At 33.3% G+C, this 20,759-nt stretch overlaps 2 protein-coding genes across 3 annotated transcripts; one reads left to right on the top strand and one right to left on the bottom strand.

The window, feature by feature from the left end:
- Positions 1-257: 257 nt before the first annotated feature.
- LOC107611798 (ankyrin repeat-containing protein BDA1-like) lies at positions 258-4,451 on the bottom strand. 2 transcript variants are annotated; one of them, XM_016313690.3, is made up of 4 exons: positions 4,126-4,416; positions 3,549-4,015; positions 831-1,146; positions 258-614 (listed from the first exon to the last, which is right to left on the bottom strand). In XM_016313690.3, the coding sequence occupies exons 1-4, from the start codon at positions 4,271-4,273 to the stop codon at positions 601-603; spliced, it is 945 nt and encodes a 314-aa protein (XP_016169176.1). In that variant the 5' UTR covers positions 4,274-4,416; the 3' UTR covers positions 258-600. The 2 variants fall into 2 exon arrangements, with proteins under 2 accessions (XP_016169176.1, XP_020965888.1); XM_021110229.2 differs by having other exon boundaries at positions 258-1,146; positions 4,126-4,451.
- Positions 4,452-17,410: 12,959 nt separating this feature from the next.
- On the top strand, positions 17,411-20,588 carry LOC107612335 (lysine histidine transporter 1-like). Its single transcript, XM_016314090.3, has 7 exons — positions 17,411-17,639; positions 17,845-18,228; positions 18,334-18,727; positions 19,467-19,572; positions 19,702-19,793; positions 19,887-19,955; positions 20,176-20,588. The coding sequence occupies exons 1-7, from the start codon at positions 17,491-17,493 to the stop codon at positions 20,272-20,274; spliced, it is 1,293 nt and encodes a 430-aa protein (XP_016169576.1). The 5' UTR covers positions 17,411-17,490; the 3' UTR covers positions 20,275-20,588.
- Positions 20,589-20,759: the final 171 nt, after the last annotated feature.

Here is a 20,759-nt window from a genome sequence, read left to right as displayed (position 1 = left end):
ATAGAATAGCATAGCAAATGATTTATTGTTATTATTCTTTATTCATAATGGTATCCTGGTCCTTCTAAAACCAAGTATGCTATGGAAAAAATGCTTTCTTGCAATTCTCACTTGCCAAACCCCATGATATGACAATAGAAGCGAAAACAAGAATGTGTTTGAGGAGCAGCGAGGCAAAGAACTTTCGAAGATAGTTAATGAACTGTTTCCGGGTACGAAGAACAAGTCTGCACGAAAACCATCAAGAGCCAGGTGGATAACTCTTTTACACTAAGCATTCACATAATGATTTTCATGTCCGACCATTTAACCATTCTATCATTTTATTTTTCAGAGAAGTAATGACAGAAGCAGAATGGGGTTTAACAGATGGGGTTAGCTTGCCATGGTTACAATGGGAGACTAGTAATCATGTTTCTCATACAAGAAGCCTGAATAATAAAGCACATGTAGGAAACACAGAGAAAAAAAAAGGGGTGTTTAATTTTTACACAAACACATATAGGAAACTAAAGAGCACCCACCCAAAGGAAGAGAGTACAATGACTAACAGTTGATCCAATCCATTCAAGCAAGCTGAAATATTTACGCTTAGTGCTCCTACGGCCATATCACTGCCTCAGAAACAAAATAGCTCGTCATAAAGTATAGAATTGAAAAAACTGCAAAAGCGGAGAATGATTTTGGCAGCATGGAGATAATGATGCCAATCGCAAACAAAAAGACGTAAGCATTCAAGACTGTAACAAGATAGAAAGTTTTCTGTGGCATGACAGATTTCCCTGCTGCAGTAGAATTGTGGGATGAAGTAGAGTTTAGAAGATTCTTACCACTTGGATCATTGTCGCTACCCTGGGTGAGTCCACCTGGGGGACTCAGAACCGTTTGATAAATTACGGTTAACATGAGAGTAGCAATTACCAAGTTAGCGTTGCGTTGTTCTTCACTTACTTCTGCTTTTATGCGATCCATTACTAATACTATAGAACCACGTCGAAACCGGTTGATAAATAACGCAAATCTATCTTGTAATTTTCTATTCATCGTTGGCAAAGGACGAGCTTCAGCTAAGTCTAATGCTGTTTGGTTTTCCAAATTCCTTGCATTTATATCCACCTTTATTGATCCTATCAATAAATCAAACGCCTGCGTGCACCCAATTTAAAAATTAATTAAGAACTAATGAATTCGACCTCAAGATTAATTTGATTTTTGTATTTTGATAGTTCACTTTTTACCACTTGACCTGTTTGGCTAAATAAATAAGCTTCAAAAAATGTATAAGATTGAACTAAGTAAACGAACTGAATGAAGCATGGTGGAGCTTAATGTGAGTCGAGTCGAGTCACAAACCAATGTGAGATAACTCCACCCTTATTCGTAGTGTTTATAATTTTACATTCGCAATGTTGCTTGTTTTATTAAGAAAAATAGACAAAAATATTCATGTTAATGGTCGAAACATATATAACAAAAGAACCGTAATACTAGAGTGACAAAAAAAAGTAAGTAAAATTTGTCTTATTTATTATTTATTAATTGTTGTAATAATTAATAAATATTAAATAAAGTAAATTATGGTTGTTTTTGGTTATTTTTTTTGTTATTAAACTTTTTTAAAAAAGAAAAAGCACAATTTTATTAAAATTGTATAAATTGATGAAATTATATATATATAAAATTAGGTGAATTCTACCTAACTCTTTTTAAAATAAAGAGTAAATTATTCCCTTAAGCATGTCTAATAATTATTGAATAAAATGATTTGACTTATCACAATTAATATTAACTCTTAATTAACATAAGTTATGATAATCTAACTAGCTAATTAACCAAGGTATAACTTTTTATTCCCTTAAATATGTCTAATAATTGTTGAATAAAATGATTTGACTTATCGCAATTAATATTAACTCTTAATTTAGCATAAGTTATGATAATCTAACTAGTTAATTAACCAAGGTATAACTTTCTTTTTCAATTTATAGAAATTACTAAAAAATTACATTTTGTAATTTTAACCGCACAATAAAAATTTTTAAAAAATAAAAGGAATAAATAAAATTTTTTGGTGCCTCTTTAAGGTTGAAAGCCAATAGAAATTCTATTTGTGTCCTTCTATTTTAAAACTAAAAAGTGTATTACTATTGCACTTTCTATGCTTAATAATTTATCGTTCAATATCATTAATTGACTTTTTCATATGTTCATATTTATCGATCACTTCTTATACTTAAGTCTTCAACAAGCACCTAACATATATATAAGAAAAAAGTTAATTACCAGTCTCTTTTTTTTCTTTTTTTTTTAATCCATTTGATTTTTACGTAGTATTATATATGTACATGTAATACATTTGAAGACAGTTTTAGAAAATTTTGATATCTAGTAATTTTTATAATTTACAAAAGAAATTATATCATGATTAATTGATTAGGTAATCAAAATTAAGAGTGTATATAAGTCAAGTGAAGTCGAGTTCGTCTTGGTCTGGACTCGACTTTAACTAATAATTGGGTCTATTTTTGAGATCCTTATCCGATCCTAAATCCGATGAAATCTTACTACTTTCAGGTCACACTAAAACCAGGTCTAAGCCAGTGAAATTCAGGTCTTGACAAACTTTACGTCGAAAAATTATGATGCACTTATTTATAAAGAAGAAAAAAACATACTTGTTACCGATGAGTTGATATCTATATTTGAACTTGAAATTGTCTATAAATTCTAATTTTATGCTTTTTTTTTTATCTATTTTCTAAATCAACAAATGTGATTAAAAACAAAACAATAAACTTATAATTAATATAACATAATATTAAAATTAATTTAAAAAATATATATTTTTTTTAGTTCTCTTAGAGTGCATATAGATTGGGTGAAACCAGATTTACTTTGATTCAGATCCGACCCTAAATAAGGATCGGGTATATTTTTAAGACTCTTAACCGACTCTAGATCTGATGAAATCACACCAAGTTAATTTCCCAAAGTGTTCGAATTCGGACCATCTTTGGATCGAACCGAATCATGTGAACTCCTAATCAAAATTTAGATTAAATTAAAAGTTAAAGTTAATTATAATAAACTAACTAATTTCATTCAATAATCATTTAACATATTATAAGGAGTAAGTTATTCTTTATTTTAGAGAAGATTAAGTAAAATTCACTGTATAATTATTTGTTATTCAATTATCATAACTAAATTTAAAAAAGTTTTTGTTGAAAAAAAAACGAATCAATTTCATCATAAAATTAGGAGCGAGCATTTACTTTGAAATATCAACTTAAAAGGAGGGAACTACACTACATGTGGAGTATATAATTTGGACTGCAGTTTTTTAAAAAAAAATATACATTAAAATTAATTATAAAAATTAATTATTATATATTTATGTATAAATACATGTGTAGTTTAATTTTTTTTAAATATAAATTTTTTATTTTTATATATATTTTATATTGATAATAATTATACTGGTTGATTTTAGTGTAGGCTAGTATGATTGTTTCAAAATATATATAGAAAGTAAGCATGACAGGTACCTGTTCGTTATCATTAATTATTGCTATGTGCAAAATGGTGTTGCCTTCTGAATTCTTCCAGTTCAAGATGGAAACCTCTAAAGAATCAGCGCCCTTACGGACATTCTTCACGAGCCAGTGAACCAGTTTTCGAAAGGCACTCAAGTTTTGATTTATGAGGGCAATATGCAGTGCAGTCTCATTTCTCACGTTCACATCTTCAATAGAATCAGGGCATGCTTCAAGCAAGTCAATTAAAAGTTTGATGTTTTTATTGTCATCACCAGATTGACATAGAAAATGCAAAGGAGTGACGCCTTCTCTTCCTTTGACTCGAACGAGATCTTTGTTGATTTCTACAAGGCGACGCACCAGATTGTGTTGATTGTTTTGTAATGCAAGGTGGATTGGACTAAAACCTTGCTCGTTTAGCTTCCAACCAAATGAAGGCTTCAATCTCATAATCTCTATGGAAAATTCTAGGTGTCCTGTAAAAGAGAGTAAAAATCATATTTTACACAAAACTAAAAGAGTATATTAAACTTCTAAAATTGTAATATGATTTAAATAGTAAAATTGGAGATTTAAGCAACTTTGCCTGCAGATGCAGCAGTGTGCAAAGGAGTGTTGACAAACGGTACTGCATCAACTTCCTCCAAAATGCGTGGATCCTGCTCAATAACTTTGTAGATAGTGTCTATTTCTCCTAACCAAGCAGCAGCATGCAACTCCCTAATATTTGCCATGTTTGAAAACCTTACTTGATTTTCTTTTCAGAACCGAGGATCTTAATACCCAATGTTGGAACGGAATAAAACTGAACTCAACCCTTGAATCGTCCGGTTATAATAAGTGGCAATCGTTTACCTTCATTTTCTATGTATTATTTGAGTACCGGTGAATGAAGCCATAAACTATATAGTCTAGGAAGAGTAAAGTAAAACCATATGTTTTAAGTTGACTCACCTAACAAAGCGCGTGATTTTATAGTCTTTTTTTTTTTTTGGTACAAAGGAGGCCCTAGGCCAAAAAAGGAAACAACTAGCAAGTTCTAGGAAAAAACCTTCCATTACAATCAGCTAAAACCAGCAAGGAAAGTTGGCTGGGGAGTTGATAATAATAGAAAAAAAAAAAAAAAAAAAACCCAATTATCTCAGTTTATCCTAATTCAAATTTTTCCCTCACCCTTTTCACCTAGTCATTCTTTACCACTGCTGTATGTTTTCATGGAGACGCGTTGACGCGTTTCCGTCCGCTTGAAGAACGCTGTCCAGTGCTGCCTCTGCTCGAACACGCGACGTCGCACCGCCATCACCATCATTCTGCCGGGACGCGTAATTATTTAAATTTTGTTTTTTTTATTTAAATTAATTTAATTATTGTTGGCAAATCTTCGCAGACTCTAACTTGGTTACAATACTTTTCCATTGTAACTTGATTCTCTTTAGAAGTGAGGTGTTACTAACTTTTTTCTCAAAAAAACAAAGTTACAAATTGACTCTAGATCAAACACACTTAAAAGGTTTTTCAAAAAACAAACAAAAAAGTCGATCAAAATGTCCACCGTAATCCATGAATTGGAAAGACATAACACATTTACACCGTTCTCCTTTTAACATGAAAAAATTTGGAGAATCTTTTAGTTACTCAGACAAGTCTTTCTCATTTACACGATTACATCTAAAGGATTACCTTAAAGCTAAAAGCAAAGAAGATTTTATAATCGAGAGATGCAGGCAATTGTTTGTTCATAGAGCACTTAGATAAATTGTATTTGATTTATTTAAAAGATGACATCTCAGTAGATAAAACAGAATCCACCTAAGTGCTCCATGCAGAAGTAATTAATTCTCAATTATTTTAAGACATGTCTCTGTCTTTGAAGGGTGGCCAGAAATGATAGTTTACTCTATTATTATAGTTCATCAGGCCATGTTTGCAAAGGAAAAGTCTAGGAGGCCAGCAACTTTGTTAAATTCTAGCCAGCATGTAACCATCAAAGAAAAGTGAGTCATTGGATGAAATTTCAAACCAATCTCACACCATTAAAACCATCATTGATGGTTATTTGATGGTTACAAATCACAAAAGTTGATGGCCCCTAGCATTCATCGTTTCCAAATTGAAGGCTATATTTGAAGCTAGTAAGCTGGTGAACAATATAAACATTATATGCCGAAGGTTTTTTTTTTTTTTTTTTCTTGTTCATGACTTATGGGGTTAATATATATAAAGATATTTTGATATGGTCAATTTAAAAAGTTTTGATATTCTTGCTACAATAATTGCTTTGAAAATTTTAAAAAACTTGAAAGTTTTTGTCTTTTAACTGAAATTTTCTATATTTAACCCATTATTATTATTATTATTATTATTATTATTATTATTATTATTATTATTATTATTATTATTATTGCACTTCTAATTTTAATTAGGGTTAATATAGCACTTTATTCTTTAAACTTTTACATCATGTGCAAATCTACTCCACAAACTTTTTCAAATATGTAGGTTGACTCCTTTGTAATTTTTTTTATGTAAAATTATGCTATACTATACTTATTTTCTTTTTTAAAAGAGTTAATACTTAGAGTGGTCCCTGAACTTGCACTCGACACTCAAAGTGGTCCTTAACTTTGCACTGGCCTCGATATTATCCCCGAATTTAACACAAGTGTTTCACGGTCGTCCCTAAACCATTTTCCGGTGACGGAAAGATGACTTGGACTTACGGATGCCATGCTGGAAGCCAGGCTGGACTCCCAAAACGACGTCGTTTTTTAATTTGGCGCCCAAATTGCATTGAAATGTCGTTGGTTAGTGTTTGGAGAAGGGATTTAACATGCAGTGACAACTTCTCTCTCAAGCCAACACAGTCTCTTCCTCTTCTCCTTATTTTCTTCAATGGCGCCAATTTGAGAGGGATTTTCGCTGGCCTTCTCTCTCAACGAAATCAAGCATATTGTGATTATCTCGTCTCTATCGCACACGTAGTGGTCTGACGGGAAGCACTTTGATTGTTAGAGGTAAGCAAAATAGAAAGGATAAACACAATAGCTACCATCTACTCCTCTATTTTTGTTGATCATGACTTTTTGTACATTGTTAAGTCGTTATATATTCATTCGCTTATCGTTTTGTTATATGGTTTTTCTGAAAATTTTTGTTAGGGTTTTCTGCGTATGTTGATGTTGCGTTTTTTTTTTTTGTTATTGTTTTTTGCTGTAATGATGGTAGTTATGGTTGTAATGTGCTGAAAATAGAAGAATGTAGGTTGTTTATGTATGCTGTTCATGTGTGTTCATGGAGGGTTAGGGACTGGTGTTATTGTGCTTTCCTGGTTGATGGCAATCTTGATGATCATTTGTTATTTTTTTTTCAGATGGGCTTCATAACTATTGTGTGTCACCATGGGGAATCCTTTGTGAGGAGTGAAGAGGGTGTTGTGTCATACACCAGGGATCATATTTCAGAGATTCCGAAGGTTGACCCTGATAGGCTAGATGTCTTTTTTATCAGGAATTACTACAAAGAACTTGGGTATGATAAGGCGGAACACTGTTGGTGGCTGGTTCCAAAGAGACCCTTAGAGACTGGCCTAAGGGAACTTAATTCTGATGCTGAGCTACTGGAGATGTGCTTCCTTGCTGAAAGCAACCATGGAGAGGTGCATGTGTACTATGAACATGAGGTATCTATTCCAACGTACTTGGAAGAACCACCATTCAGAAAGGACAAGGAGGAGGTGGTGGTTGAAGTCCCTACCCAACCAGTTTTGCTGAGAACAGGACCAAGCTCCAAGGCCATTCCTCCAGACCCAGTTCCAACCCCATGTATCAACCGTTCGAGTACTACCAAACCCACCCAGGAGGCAACCTCTACAAAAACTACCCCTGCCCCACCCATGGACCATACTGAAGTACTAGCTGCAACCACCAAATCAACCCCAACCCTCAAATCCACCATTTCGACCCCAATTTCTATGGCTGCTACCCCCCTGCCCCACCCAACCAAAACATGGATCATACTTAAGAACCAGCTGCAACCACGAAATCAACACCAATTCCCAAAAGTACTATAACACTGGTGCCTAAGCCAAAACAGGGTAAGATTTTCCAACCGAAAGTGCCCTCAAAGAATGGGACAAAGAAGAAACAAGCTGCTTTGAAAAAAACTGGAAAGAAAGGCGAAGAAAGAACAACACTGAATAGGAGATATATAACCAGGGGTCTAGCCAAAGGTCATGTGGCGAGGCAAACAACTAAGGGTAAGGGAAAGCTAGCTGATACGGTTGTGTTATCAGAATCAGACTATTCGGACAGTTATGAAAGTGCGGAGGATAGTGCTTACAAGTCCGGAGCTGAGGAAAGTTCGAGTGATGAAGAGGTCACCAATACAATACTGCAAGGTAAAAGGAAAGAAGTAAACAGGAAGCACCCTAAAAAAGTTAAGGAGAGTAATTTGTGGAAGGAGATACTAGAACCTGATGATGGATTAGTACCTAAGGATGATTCCGGTGAAGATGATGAGTTCTTTTCTGGACAACCGGGAGACCATAGTCCTGATATTGGGGGTTATGATGCTCATGATGAATATCATGATGAGTCAGATGGGGCGAATTCTTGGTATTCCGAAGAAATGAGGACACCCCCCAACTCAGAGGATGAATTTGCTGAAGTTCAGGCTGACGATGCATTTCCTGTTTTCAGAGAAGGAACAAGGTTTGGAAAAATTCGATTAGAGGTTGGGATGAAATTCAACACGAAGATGGATTTTAAGGAGGCTGTGAGGGAGTATTGCATCCAGGAAGGTAGGAGAGTTAGATTCAAGAAAAATGATAAAGTACGATGCAGGGCTTTATGTAAGGTTGAGGACTGTCCATGGGTTATCTATGCCTCTATGGATAGTGAGAGTGTTTGCTGGCAAGTTAAAACCTTCAATGATGATCATATCTGCCCAAGGGAGATAAAAAATAGATTAGCTAACAGAGGGTGGTTAGCTAGCAAGTTGGTCAAGAAGCTTAGGAAATTTCTGAATCTGAAGCACTCTGAAGCTTTAACATACTTTAAAAGTAAATATGACTTGGAGTTGAACAAATATTCCCTGACAAGAGCACTCGGAGATGCAAGGCACATTGTGTATGGTGATGCTGCTGCACAATATGGGATGGTGAGAGATTATGGTGAGACTCTCCTGAAGTGCAACCCTGGTTCTACTGTGCGCATCGCCACAATTCCTCATCCAAACCACTCAAAAGAGCCACTTTTGACAAGATGTACATTTGTCTCGATGGATGCATGAAGGGGTTTAAGGCAGGATGCAGACCTCTAATTGGACTTGACGGAGCATTCCTAAAAATCAGATTTGGTGGACAAATATTGGCAACCATTGGACAAGACGCCAATAATCATATTTACGTAATTGCATATGCCATTGTACCAGTAGAGAACACAAATAATTGGAGGTGGTTCCTTGAGCTGCTGCATGATGATTTAGGGAGCTACACCCAAAATGGATGCTGTTTCATTTCGGACATGCAAAAGGTAACGACGAATTTGTTATTTACTAGTTATTACTTTCATGATTCTGATTCCAATACCACTGGTTTGTTTCAGACATTGTTGTTGTCATGTTTTGCTTTCATGATTCTGTATCAATATGCCTGTATTAATATAATGGGATAGGAGTAGAACTGACTATATAGTCGGGGCTAGTTTACTGTCACTTATGTATGTGTAGGGACTAATTTTATATCAGTTATGTATATGTAGGGACTAAGTTTATGTCACTTATGTAAGTTAAGGGACCAGGTTGGGTCCCGATATTATAAGTTAATAATTTCTGTGGTTTTCTACAGGGACTAATCACAGCTAGCTGTCCAGGAGGTCTTCCCTGGTGTCCACCACAGATTTTGTGTTTGGCACTTATGGAGAAACTTCAATAAGTAGTGGAAAGACAACGAACTCAGAGGATTACTGTGGGAGTGTGCAAGATCTACCACTCAAGAGGGATTCGTTGAGGGGATGATGAAAATTCAAAGATTTAAGAAGGAAGCCTGGGAGTACCTTGCCAAATGGCAAAGAGATGCATGGAGTCGGGCCTTCTTCCCTACCCAATCAAAATGTGACAACATATGTAACAATGCTTGCGAAGTATTCAATGTAAGAATCAAGGAAGCAAGGGCTAAACCAATTATCACACTACTCGAGGAAGTTAGAATGTATATCATGAGGACAATAGCCCGAAACAAAATGAAATTCAAGAACCATGTTGGGTTACTACCCCCCTGTTCAACGTAGCCGCTTGGAAAAGATCAGGAATGCTTCAAAGAATTGGCTGCCAATGTGGTCCGGAGATGCGGACTATGAACAATTCGAGGTACATGGGTGGCCGACAAACATGGTAGTGGACTTGGGAAAGGCAATATGCACCTGTGGACTTTGGCAACTAAGTGGTATTACTTTAACTGTCATTACCCTTCCAATAATTATTCTGATATTGTAATTGTTTTTCTTAATTTATGTGGATTGCATACTGGAATTGGAGTTGATTACTTAGTAACTTGGATGCATATAATTGATTTGAAATAGGGATGCCCTGTGTCTATGCTTGTGCTGCAATGGCTAGGGCAGGCAGGTAGCTCGAAGACTTCTGTCATAGATGGTTGACAATGGATGCATACAATGACACCTATGCATTCCATATCAATCCTATTCCTGGCCAGAAACTATGGGAGAAGTCTCTTCACAATAGACCACAAGCACCCAAATTTAAGAAGATGCCAGGGGTACCCAAGAAGAAAAGAAGAAAGGGAGTTGATGAAGGCCCGGTTGGAGACAAGAAGCAGAAGATCACCAAGATGAATAGGGTATATAAAGAGGGTTCATGCCGTCATTGTGGTGGCAAGGGTCACGACAAGAGAAATTGTGCTAAGAAGAAGGCTGACGACGAGGCTGCAGCTGTGGCAGCTGCTGCTGCTAGTGAAGCTAATACAGGAAATCAGCAACAACCTCTCCCTGCTGCACCTGAAGTCCCAAATGAGGGCAATGCTACTGAGATTGAGGTTGGCATGAGTCAACCAATGGTGTCAGAAAATGAAAATGAAGCATCCCACCAGGTAAATCAGCCCCAGGCAAGGCCACCAAAGCTCCCTCAAAAAAGAAGACAACCTCCACCACCTGCAACAGCTTCGATTCCTCCAGCAGCAACCCGTGCTCCTCCTCCAACTGTTTCAAATACTTCTCCACCAGCCACTGTTCCAATTTCAAATACTCCACCTCCGACAAGTGCTTCTATCGATCCAATGGTTGGTGCATCAGCAGCTACAGCTTCAAGGTTGCGTAACGCCATGAGTTTTGTTCCAACTCCGGGGTTCAAACCACCAAGAAAATTCAACAAATGAACACTTTGCTATTTTTCTGTTAAGATATTTTGCTTTTAAACATCGAACTTTATGGTTTCTGATTTCCATGGTAGTTAAATACTCTATGTTGTCTTTTGATCGTGTATGTGTTTTGGATTATGGTAGTTAAATACTCTATGTTGTCTTTTGATCGTGTCTAGTTTGACACAGACAACTTTGGAAAATAGTTAACCATGTGGAAATGTTATTGTTGAATGTTTCAAATTCTATTACACTTCCTTAGCTACTTAAAATAGAATTACACAAATCTATTCATTTCTTCATCATAAGGTACAGTAATTACAACTTTTGTTTTACACAATATTCAACTAGAAATCACTGCTTCCATACTACACAAACAACAATTATAATTACTGTAACAACAACCAACAACAAACAAAATGCTAGTTTTAGAGCCTTAACTTCACACTCCAACTTTCCAAGTTTCCAAGCAAATTTCATTCTCCACTCCTCCATTTCAAAGCCATAATTACCTCTGTCACTTTCTTCTTCTTCATCAGCCAATTTGTCAGCCCACATAAAGAGACCACACCACCTCTTACCAACACTCTGCAACCACATTTCATGCCCATGGAGAAGAAATGTTACAAATTTAATAAGCAACGACGCTAGGTATATTCATTAATAAAAATCACTTACATTGTAGTTAGGACAACCATAAAATGGTCTCCCTGGATTCGCCTCTGTTCCTGACCACTTCAGGACGGGTCGGCTACCACACCCACACCTATCTGAAACTCGTTCCTGACTACTTCTGGTGGTTCTCCTCCCACAGCTTCTCTCTAAACGTCGGTTACTGGAGCTACTAACATGGTTGCTGCCTCCACCCATCATGACCCACTCCACTCAACTCAAGCTCAACGGTGCTGGGGAAGACGAAGGAGAGCAGAGAAGAAGAAACAGTCTGGTTTCTCGTGATAAATTGGGGATTAGGGTTATAAATGATTTCAGGGACTAAATTGAGTTAAATAAAGATAACTGCCACATCAGATAACCGTTACCTATCCAACGTGGCCCCTCTCCATACACGTCAGTGCGCCGTTAAGTAATATTCCCCGAAAAATGCTTCAGGGACGACCGTGAAACACTTGTGTTAAATTCGGGGATAATATTGAGGCCAGTGCAAGGTTAAGGACCACTTTGAGTGTCGAGTGCAAGTTCAAGGACCACTTTGAGATTTAACTCTTTTTAAAATGATATCATTATTGGGGATAATTTGAAGTAAAAATTAATAGTATCCAAATATTATAAATGATGTAATACGTTTAAAAAATAATTGTGTCACATATTATAAAACTGCTAGTAACAATTATTATAATAAAAAATAATTACCAAATCAGTCATTTATATAAAATATCTGATAAATATAAAATACATATTAAAATGAGTTGGACACTACATATATTTATATATAAATATATAATGAGCTAATATTTAAATTGATATTCAAAGTTTTAATTTATTTAATTTTGTCTCTGAATTTGTCACATGTGGTTCACATTAGTTCTTAATTCTATTTTCGTCACAGAACTATTAATGACATGTTGAGATAGACTGATGACAGTTATGTGATAGGAGTGGATCCTCTCTATTTTGTCTTCAATTATTTGCTAAAGTGTGATTTTTTATCATTCACTATTTTTTCACATGTTTTTTTTTTTATCCCACTTAAAAAGTATATAGTGAGAGATCACATCTTACCAAATGATTAAAGAAAAAAAAATATCAGAAGATCCATTCCGTGACATGATCATTAAATTTTTTTTACCCCAATTTGTTCCATAAGAAGCATTTAAAACTCTTAAATGAAATTTAAATTATGATTTTAAATGTTTTGTAGAAAATAAATTGAAGTAAAAAAATTTTAATTGTCACTTAAACAGCAATTAGAAAGTCTAGTAAAGTAACCTTACTCCATCTAAGTACACATTTCATGGTTCAGGATTTTAAATTTAACAATTTTGTGATAAAAATAAGAGTAAAGTATCGTTTTTGTCCCCAACGTTTGGGGTAAATCTTATTTGTGTCCCTAACGTTTAAATCGTCTTATTTGTATCCCTAACATTTGTAAAAGTGATTCAATGTTATCCTGCCGTCCATTACACATTATGAGCGCTTTAGTTTGAGTTTTAAAAATCACCTCTTGAAGTTAGAATACAAATGTCTGGGATAGAATCGATAATCTACTCCGAAAAATAGCTCATCAAATGTTGAAACTAATTCCTATAACATTTACATAATTCACTTTTTTAGGGACATAATTGAATCTAAACACAAATAGTGGGTATAATATTAAATCGAACACATCCAAATGAGACTTAATTGATAATGAATACATCCAAGTGAGAATAATTGAAAAATATAATATGATTTGTTAGAATAATTGATAGTAGGATAACATTGAATCACTTTTATAAACGTTAAGGATACAAATACGACGATTTAACACAAATAGGACTTACCTCAAACATTGGGGACAAAAACAATACTTTACTTTAAAAATAAAGTACCAGTGATGAATATTAAATTAAAAGACCAAATTAAATAAATCAAAATTTTAAAAACTAAAATACAATCCAAATGTAATTTCAGAAACTAGTATTTAATTCAACAACATCTTAAAGAACACCTAAAACCAGTCTAAATAGGCATATCACATGAATGCCCAAAACAGGAGGTCATTCACAGACATAGGAAACCAAAAGAAAGAGAGTACAAGAAGAACACCACAGCAAGCGCCTTGATTACATAGACTTCAATCCATCCAATCAAAACCAAATCTTTGCCCTACTCTGTGACGGCGATATGAATGTTGCAGATACTGCATAACTTACAAGAAACATCCCAAGTGGGATTGATACAAGAATGGATAATCTTGTAGTTGGCATCAACCCAGAAATCATGCCAATCCCTAGGGAAAGGATGAGAATGTTCAATGTTGTAATACTACTGAAAACACTGCTTGACAAGACAGATTTTCCTACTGCAGTAGAATTGAGGGATGAAGTAGCGTTTACAAGATTATCACTATTTGGACTATTGTCACTACCACCTTGAGTGAGTCCACCTGGAGGACTTAGAACGGTTTGATAAATTGCGGTCACCACGAGAGTAGCAACTACCATGACAGCGTTGCGTTGTTGTTCACTTATTTGCATTCTAACGCGATCCGTTTGTATAAAAAAAGTGACAGAAGTGAGTTAAATTTTAGTTTGTCTTCACGGTTGGAATCATCATTAACCGATACACCACGTTTTGCTTCAGCTTCCAATAATGTTTCTGTAATGGTTGATAAAGCAAGAGCTTCAGCTAAGTCTAATGCTGTTTCATTCTTCAAATTTTTGGCATTTATGTTCACTCTTTTTATCAATAAATCAACTGCCTGCGTGCACTCAATTTCAAATTAATTAACAACTAGACACCAAAAAAAAAAATTAATTAACAACTAAATTCGATGAGACGGTAAAGTATTATTTTAGTCAATAATATTTCGGTTAAATTTTCTAATGTTTAAAATGTTTTATTTTAGTTCCAAAGATTTATGTTGTTTTATTTTTGTTATCTAATCAAAATTAAAACGTTTTCTTCTCTATGATTATTCTCTTTTCATGGTTATAATTATTATAATTACGATTTTTTTTGTTATCGAAAAGAAATTATAATGGACAAAAAGAATATTTTTTTAAAAGAAAATTTTGATTTTAATATTAAAATTAAAATATAATCAATTAAGATATTTGAGATAAAAAAAAATTTTAAAGAACAAAATTAGAACTTATGTTAGGAACTAAAATTATACTCTACCCTTGATTTAATGTGAGTAAAGTCACAAACTATTGTGAAATTGTGTACATTTCCAATATTGATTGTTTTATTAAAAAAAATAGACAAAAACTCATAGGTAGTTATCGGATTTTTAAGTGATTTATGAAAAAAAAAAATAGATGAAATTATCTTTAAAAGTAGAAATGGACAGTTACTTTGACCTATAAACTTGAGAGGAAAGGAATAGAGAACATATCATTGCACTGGAGTTTTTAATATATATATATAAATATTTGATAAAAAAATTAGCTAAAAACAATTAAAATTTGTGGTATTTAACATTTTATTAATGCTAAAATAAAAAGCTAAATACGTTAAATTTTGACTTTGTTTTTTTTTTTTTTGTCTTTTTATCATTACCGTGATATATATATGAGGGTGGAAACTCAGCTGCAGTCGACTTCACGTGAAGTTAATACCTGAGAGTCGTTAGATGAAAATTTAGTCAAATCAGTCAAATCATTCAACGGCTCTCAGGTATCAAATTCATGTGAAGTCGACTGCACTTGAGTTTTCACCTTATAAGAGTGTACCTGTTTGTTATCATTGATTGTTGCAATGTGCAAAATAGTGTTGCCATCTGAATCCTTCCAGTTCAAAATAGAGCGCTCTAAAGAAAAAGCATCCTCATGGACAATGCTCCTCAGCCAACCCACCAATATTCGAAAGGCTCTCAAGTTTCCATTTATGAGCGAAATATGGAGTGCAGTCTCATTTTTCCATATTCACATCTTCAATAGAATCAGGGCATGCTTCAAGCAAGTCAATTAAAAGTGTGATATTTCCATCATCATCACCAGATTGACATAGAAAATGCAAAGGAGTGACGCCTTCTCTTCCTTTCACTCGAACAAGATCTTTGTTGATTTCTACAAGGCGACGCACCAGATTGTGTTGATTGTTTTGTAATGCAAGGTGGATTGGACTAAAACCTTGCTCGTTTAGCTTCCAACTAAATGAAGGCTTCAATCTCATAATCTCTATGGAAAATTCTAGATGTCCTGTAAAAGATAGTAAAAATAATGCTTTACACAAAATTAAGAGTATATATTAAACGTCTAAACTCTCAACTAAACCAACCAACGAGATATAACTCAAATGACATAGTTTTTTCATACTCACTTAGAGGTCACGAGTTCGAGTATCATTTCTAACTTTGGAAATAAACTCTAAACTAAATTATAAAATGATTTAAATAGTAAAATTAGAGATTTAAGCGACTTTGCCTGCATATGCAGCAGTGTGCAGAGGAGTGTTGACAAATGGTACTGCATCAACCACTTCCAAAATGCGTGGATTCTGCTGAATAACTTTGTAGATAGTGTCTGTTTCTCCTAACGAAGCAGCACCATACAACTCACTAATATTTGCCATGTTTGATAACCTTCCTTAGCTTGATTTTCTTTTCAGAACCGAGGATCTTAACACAAGATCTTGGAACTGAACAGATGTGAACTCAACCCTTGAATCGCGCTGTTAAAATAAGTGGCAATCTTTAACCTTCGTTTTTTATGTATTATGTAAAGTTTATTGGTTTGAGGACCTTGAGATTTGTGAATAAATTATATATTCTAAGTTGACTATACAAAACAAAGCACGTGATTTTACCTGGTATACAACTATACACAGTAACGGTTCTGATTAACTCAAAATAAAAAGGACTTCATACTAAGAGTTGAAATTTTATATGAATATGCAGAATCATATTCCCAGTAACAATTAACAATTATTCTTATAATCAAACATATGTAGTCAAAGGATTCAACAACAACTGATGCACCAAGTTTTGCTCTAGCATTCAATGACCTCTTTCAATCATTGGCAAGTCTAATGCTGTTTGCTTCTCCAAATTTTTGGCATTTATGTACACCATTTTTTCAATAAATCAACAGCCTGCGTGCACCCAATTTCAAATTAATTAACATACAACAAAATTCGATTTCACTGTTTTTTTTTTTTTTTGCCTTTTGTGTGTATTTAATAATTACTCAGAATAACTTATAATATTAAAGGTTATAAATATGTAATTATATATATTACACCTATGAAATTATATTTATTAAGTTAAATAAAATAATTTTAAATTATTCTTTCATAGCATTATTTAATGTGAGTCGGGTCACAAACCACTTAGAGATTGTGCACATATCTAACACTGGTTATTTTATCACGAAAAATAGACACAAATTCATGTCAATTGTCGAATTTTTAGGTAATTTATGAAATATAAACACACACAAAATAATTTTATTAAAAATTGTATAAATAGATGAAATTATTTTAAACAAATGAGTATAAAAAAATTTTTTGTATGAGTTATTCAAATATAAAATTATTTTTATTTTTCGATAAGATTTTTTGAAAAAAGATAACTTAAAAATTTTTTTTTTAAAAACTTACTCAAACAAGTCCTTAAAAAAGATATTAATAAAAGATAAGTGTCATTGGAATTTTAACTGGACAAAAAAATCAGAGTGATGTTTGAATCTTTTTAAGTTTTAAGTTTTAGATAATAAATATAAAGATGAATAAATAAAGAATTACTTAAATTAAAACAAAAACAAAAAAGATTTACAAAATCTTATATTATAAAAGGAAAGACGTTTTTTTTAATCTTTTGTTATCTTTTGTCAACAGAATATCAATATAAAAATAGTGTTACTGCTGAACACATGCAGTTGGTTGAAGTTCTCTTGATTGAACACAAAAGAGAAGATGGAAGATAATAATAAAGATATCAATAATTGGCTCGCAGTGACGAGGTCCAGGAATGGAAAGTGGTGGTACAGTGCTTTTCACAATGTCACTGCTTTGGTTGGTGCTGGAGTACTTGGATTTCCCTATGCCATGTCTCAACTTGGATGGTTTGCTTATTCCTTTCATCCATCTCCCTCATCAATTAACTTTATTTTTCTAATTGAGGTTTTCTTTTTTAATATAAGATTCAGCTATAGTGTATCCTAAAAACACACCTGAACATTACTACTAATTAAAATTTATAATTTTCTTTAATAAATATATTAAAGATTTAACTTTATATCTTTTTGTATAAAAATATTCTTCTCTTAGGGGTCCTGGCATCACGGTTTTGGTGCTTTCGTGGATATGCACGTTATACACGGCATGGCAGATGATTGAGATGCACGAGGCTGAGTCTGGGAAGAGGTTTGATAGGTACCATGAATTAGGGCAATATGCCTTCGGAGAGAAACTAGGTTTATGGATTGTGGTGCCTCAAACACTCATAGTGGATATTGGCACAGATATAATTTACATGATTACTGGTGGAAATTCCTTGAAGAAGGCCCATCAGATTCTTTGCAAAGACTGTAAGCCAATTAGGACCACTTACTTCATTATGATCTTTGCAAGCCTTCAGTTTTTCCTCTCGCATCTCCCCAGTTTCAATTCCATCATTGGTGTATCTATTTCTGCAGCCGTCATGTCCATCTGGTAATTTCTGTTTTGCTTATATATATTGTATGCTAAGATAATATTAGTCTGGTAATTAATTATATTAGTTAAGAACTTGATTAGTTACATGTTTGAAAATTGCAGCTACTCAACGATTGCATGGACAAGTTCGGCTCATAAAGGTGCCTTACCAGATGTGAAATATGATGGAAGATCTTCAACTACGACAGGGAACGTTTTCGACTTCTTCACCGGTTTGGGGACCATAGCATTTGGGTATGCTGCACACAATGTGTTACTTGAGATCCAAGCAACAGTTCCTTCGACGCCAGAGAAGCCTTCAAAGAAGGCCATGTGGAAGGGAATGATTGCTGCTTACATTGTTGTGGGTTTGTGTTACTTCCCTGTTGCAATCTTTGGCTACTGGGCTTTTGGAAACTCTGTTACTGATAACATCCTCATGTCCCTCGATAAACCCCATTGGCTCACCGCCGTTGCCAATATGTTTGTGGTTATTCATGTCACCGGAAGTTATCAGGTACACTTCACTTTACACTAAAGCTGTGTTAATTTATTTGCTATTTTAGGGTTCCATATTGGGCTTCATGTATCTTTTAGTTTTATAATTTTTGTTTACACACAAACTTAAATGAATATAAGTCACTAACTAGCTATCAAATTTCTGTTTAAAAAGTTTATTTGTACACTAAAAATTAGTCACTAAATTAGTTGATATATATTTTTACAAAAAATAATAATTAAAAATCATAATTCATCTTCCTACTTATTCTCCTAATAATTAAAAGAGTAAAAACTTCAAATTATATGTTAATTTTTAAAAACATAAAAAATAAAAAAATTCAAAACTTGATAATTAAAAAGATGAATTAATATTTTGGATTTTTTTTATAAATACATATATTATTTAAATTATTTTTATATATTTTATATTTTAATATATATTTTAGTTTAATAATTAATTTGATGGCTATTTTTTTATGTATTTATAGTATTTTTTAAGAGTTTACTTATATATAGCGGAAAGGGTTCATTGTATCCTTTCACTGTAAAAACATAGATGTATTACATCATTATCATAATTTATTATCTGAATATATAATATTCAGTTATTTTTAAGAGGATTTATCTTCTCTAATTAATTTATGCTACATACGGTGAAAGTAATTTTGTTATAAATATTTATTAATGACTTATCATTTAACTAATAAATGAATGCAAGAGTTCCCGAGAGCACTAAGAAGTTCTCATGTTGTTAGGTGTTTGCTGTTCCGGTGTTTGACATGATGGAATCAATCATGGTGCGGAGAATGAATTTCAGGCCAACCTGGTACCTTCGTTTCATTTCCCGCAATATTTATGTTGGTGAGTGTTCTTCATAATATTTTCCCTACTATGTCTATATATATATATGTATATATATATAGTTGTTCTTTTTCAATGAATACGGGAGTAGAATCTAATAGCACCGTTGAAAATTTTGTTCACATGCAGCACTTACTATGCTAGTTGCAATTATATTTCCGTTTTTTGGTGGGCTCCTTAGCTTCTTAGGAGGACTTGTCTTCGCTCCAACCACATACTTCGTAAGGAAATCAAATTAATCTCATTTTATTTATTTATTATTTTGTAACCTACAAACAAACTCTGATGGTATTCAATTTAATGAACTTTCGCAGCTCCCTTGCATAATATGGCTAGTAGTCTATAAACCAAAGAGATTTAGCGGATCCTGGTGTGCAAATTGGGTATGTATTTTTAAAAATTCTTCTCATAGTTCTATATAGTTGAATTTCCATATATTGCATAATATGACATCTAATAAATATATAGTGCTCTTGATAACTAATAAAAAATCAAATATAAGTGTAGTACTATTTTATACGTACTAAGAGTGCATGGATTAAAATCTCACAAAATTTACGATTATACTATATATATGACTAAATTTTTTTTCATGGTGTTTAGTTTTGCATCGTATTTGGAGTATTATTGATGGTTTTAGGCTCGATTGGCGCAATGAGGGAGATCATTATGCAAGCTAAGGACTACAAATTTTTCTCTTGATCTTTTTTGGCACAAACGAGGTTGCGTCAACGATGATGTTACTTTGAATATTATTCATCACATTTATTCATCTATTTCTTTTAGCCCTTTAGTCAAATACCTAGTTAACTATTTTAGAAAAACACTTTTATTAAGTGAAGTATATTATTAGAAGAACAGACTAATTTCATTTTAAGTATGGTCGAACTTCCTTTTCAGCTTTTAATAGGTTATTTCATTAGAGTAGAATCCATATTCCTTTCCCGCAAAAGTTTGGGAACCAAGAACAAAGGTAGATAGTATAATGAAAGATTTTATAATTGTCTTTATATGAAGATATTTTTCTCTTACCATTAGATTATGAATTTTTTGGTTTGAATTTGATGTGTTATAAAAGTATTATTTTTTTTAAAAGTATGGCTAAATAAATAAAATATATTTTTAACAAAAAAATTTTCATAAGATAATATTTTTAGCATCTTTATTTGAGTAGATGCCAAAAATAA

This window comes from Arachis ipaensis, chromosome B8 (assembly GCF_059453495.1).
Source record: "Arachis ipaensis isolate K30076 ecotype BB chromosome B8, ASM5945349v1, whole genome shotgun sequence".
Taxonomy (NCBI): domain Eukaryota; kingdom Viridiplantae; phylum Streptophyta; class Magnoliopsida; order Fabales; family Fabaceae; genus Arachis; species Arachis ipaensis.
This window is presented reverse-complemented; position numbering and strand designations above follow the sequence as displayed.